At 57.5% G+C, this 2,649-nt stretch overlaps 1 protein-coding gene across 1 annotated transcript; it reads right to left on the bottom strand.

Moving 5' to 3' along the window:
• Positions 1 to 251: 251 nt before the first annotated feature.
• Positions 252 to 1,963, bottom strand: LOC109779711 (BOI-related E3 ubiquitin-protein ligase 1). The gene is made up of 4 exons (XM_020338350.4): positions 1,760 to 1,963; positions 1,543 to 1,649; positions 1,105 to 1,433; positions 252 to 1,012 (listed from the first exon to the last, which is right to left on the bottom strand). Exons 1-4 carry the CDS (start codon positions 1,804 to 1,806, stop codon positions 491 to 493), a joined length of 1,005 nt encoding a protein of 334 aa, XP_020193939.1. The 5' UTR covers positions 1,807 to 1,963; the 3' UTR covers positions 252 to 490.
• Positions 1,964 to 2,649: the final 686 nt, after the last annotated feature.

The following is a 2,649-nucleotide window of genomic DNA, read 5'->3' on the forward strand; positions in this document are numbered from 1 at the left end:
TTTCAGCAACAATGCGGGCCACGCCTCGCATCAAATGGACGCCAACGCCATACGAGCAGCGCAGTGGTTGCGATCACTTGCAGTTTGGAACGATTATCTAGTCTGATACCACTCCGCTAATTCGTCATTTCGGTTTGAAGAGAACATCACAAGCAACCCTCCTACAGTATAGCACTGCATCGCCGGCAGTAATGATCGGAGAAAGAACGTTTAACCATGCATTCACACACCTTTGCACTCGACGGGCTGGGTAGTATTAACAATGAACTTATATCAATTGAATTCTCCTAGAGGACACGGCGAGGGGTAAATCCTCGTCCGCAGTAAAAAAGGATTAAGAAAAACTATGAACAAAAGCTTGAAGAAAGAAAGAAAGAATCTAAGTTTCCATTTTAGGACTATTTTTCCATTCCTTGGAATAAGCTATGGCGCCTTTCGCATTGCTCGGAGCGCTCACGGCACGGGCGGGATGGCCCCGATGCCGGCTCTGTCAACACAGGATGGCCTCCACGCTGCCGGTCCTCACGCAATGGCACACCGGGCACGCCAGGGCCACGTCCATGTCGCCGGCGGCGAAGCAGTCGCGGCAGAGGCTCAGATGTCTGCACGGGAGGAGCACCACCGTGGCCGCCCCGAGGTGGCAGCCGTGGCACGCGCGGTCAGGCCCGGCGCGGCGAGGGTCTACGTACGCGGACGAGCACGATTCGGCCGGCCCGGCGTCGCCGCCGCCGAGCTCCTCGCAGGATGCCCGCGCCGCGGAGGCGGCCTGCTGGAGCTGCGCGTGAAGGCCGACCGCGGTGGCCTGCTCCGAGAGCGCCTTCGCCTGCCACGCCGCCGCCTCGTTGCGTAGCCGCGCGAGCCGCTCCTCCAGCTCGGCGCCGCGCCGCGCCTCGCGCTCCGCCTCCAACGCCTTCTCCCGGAGCCGGCGCGAGGCCGACTTGTCCGCCGCCACCAGAAGTGCCCGGTTGTGGTGGCGCATCCGATCGGCGATGGCCCGACGGAGCTGCTCGCCCTGGTGGATAACGCACGGGCACGTGAGGCCAAGAAACGAGCGCACAGCCTGAACTGAATTGCCGTGGCATGGCCGGAGCCAAGATGGATTACCTGGTCCCGGACGAATTTGTCGAGCTCGTCGCCATGCTGCTTCATCTGTCCGGCGAATTCATCGGAGAAGGGAACGAGCGGCGACGACGAGGACGGGTAACACAAGGAATTAATCTGCCTCTGCTGCTGCTCGTCCAATGCCAGGCGCAGGCCCGTGGACACGCGCGTCACCGGGGCAGGCGACGGGGACGACGCGACCCTGCTGTTGTGGAGCTGCGCCATGTTAAAAAAGGGCGCCGACTGCTGCGCGAACAGGTTGATGTACTCCTCCTTGGCCGGCGGCGGCGGCGCCATGGCCTCCCTGGCGCGCTTCCTCCGATTGCCACTCGCTGCAAGAAACCGAACCAAGCCATGTCACAATCCGTGAACCGTACGGCCGGCGCGCGGCCAATCAATCGGCGGCATCAGGCAATCAGGCGCGGAGGCAGGCAAACGCACCTCCGCCACTGGCAAAATAGACCGCCGGCGAGAGCCCGGCGAGCTGCTGCTGATGCTGATGCTGCTGCTGCTTGGGCAGGTCCATGTCCGCCCTCTCCGGGTCACCTCTGTAAATGAGAGGAAGCCATGAGATCACCAGAAAACCAAACCAGACGAACAGCTGCAGTGGTGGAAGAGGAGGATTGAGCGAGAGAGGGCGGGACGTGAGGAGGCGCACCTATCGTGGAAGAGGAGATTGGAGGGGTACTGGGCCTGCACAGCCATTGTTATGTTAAGGAGGAGGAGGAGGTGGGGAGAGGAGAAGAAACGGACGACGGGTGGTGGGTTCGCGAAGCGGGAGGTGACGGGGAAGAAAACTTCCACTCGTGGTTTTAATAGGAGCCTGAGCCCGAGCGTGAGCGTGGGCGTGAGCCGAGTCCAATTCCGCGCACCCACTTCGCACGCTCCCCTTAAAACCTCTCACATGGAACGGAACGGAACGGGACGCGACGCGGATGGGGCCGGGCTCGATCGCGGAAACGAACGGAAAACGTGGGCAGCCTAAAATTACTCGCGGGGTTAAAACATAGATAGTACTAGATTGGCTGGATTGCGGGCGTTCGGGCGGTTAAAATTAGGGGAAGAATCCCAGGGGATGGAGGATTTCTTGACGTCAATGCAGGGGATTAAAATGGGGTGTTTTTTCTATAAACAGATTAAATGGGGTGGTGGTTTTGGTTACGGAGCCTTTGCTTCGCGATAATGATGGCGTAGGCGTTTCTTTGTTTGGCCTGGGAGCGGTTGGAGGCTCGTAGCTTCGCATAAATCTTTCGAAGTTTGGATTACTCGTCCATGCTTTGGGTTTGGTATTTGTTAGCAGGTGTTTATCAAAAGATTGCCCCTCTATGTCCATAAATGTAGTGTCTAATGCGTATTTCGCGATCTATGTTGACCATCGATAAGATCAATAATGTACTCCCTCCGTTCCGAATTACTTGTCGCACGTATGGATATATCTAGATGTATTTTAGTTCTAGATACATCCATTTCAGCGACGAGTAATTTGGGACGGAGGGAGTATGTGTTATGGAAATAATATCATCAGAAACTTCTTTCAAATACGAATTT

Source organism: Aegilops tauschii, chromosome 6 (assembly GCF_002575655.3).
Source record: "Aegilops tauschii subsp. strangulata cultivar AL8/78 chromosome 6, Aet v6.0, whole genome shotgun sequence".
Taxonomy (NCBI): domain Eukaryota; kingdom Viridiplantae; phylum Streptophyta; class Magnoliopsida; order Poales; family Poaceae; genus Aegilops; species Aegilops tauschii.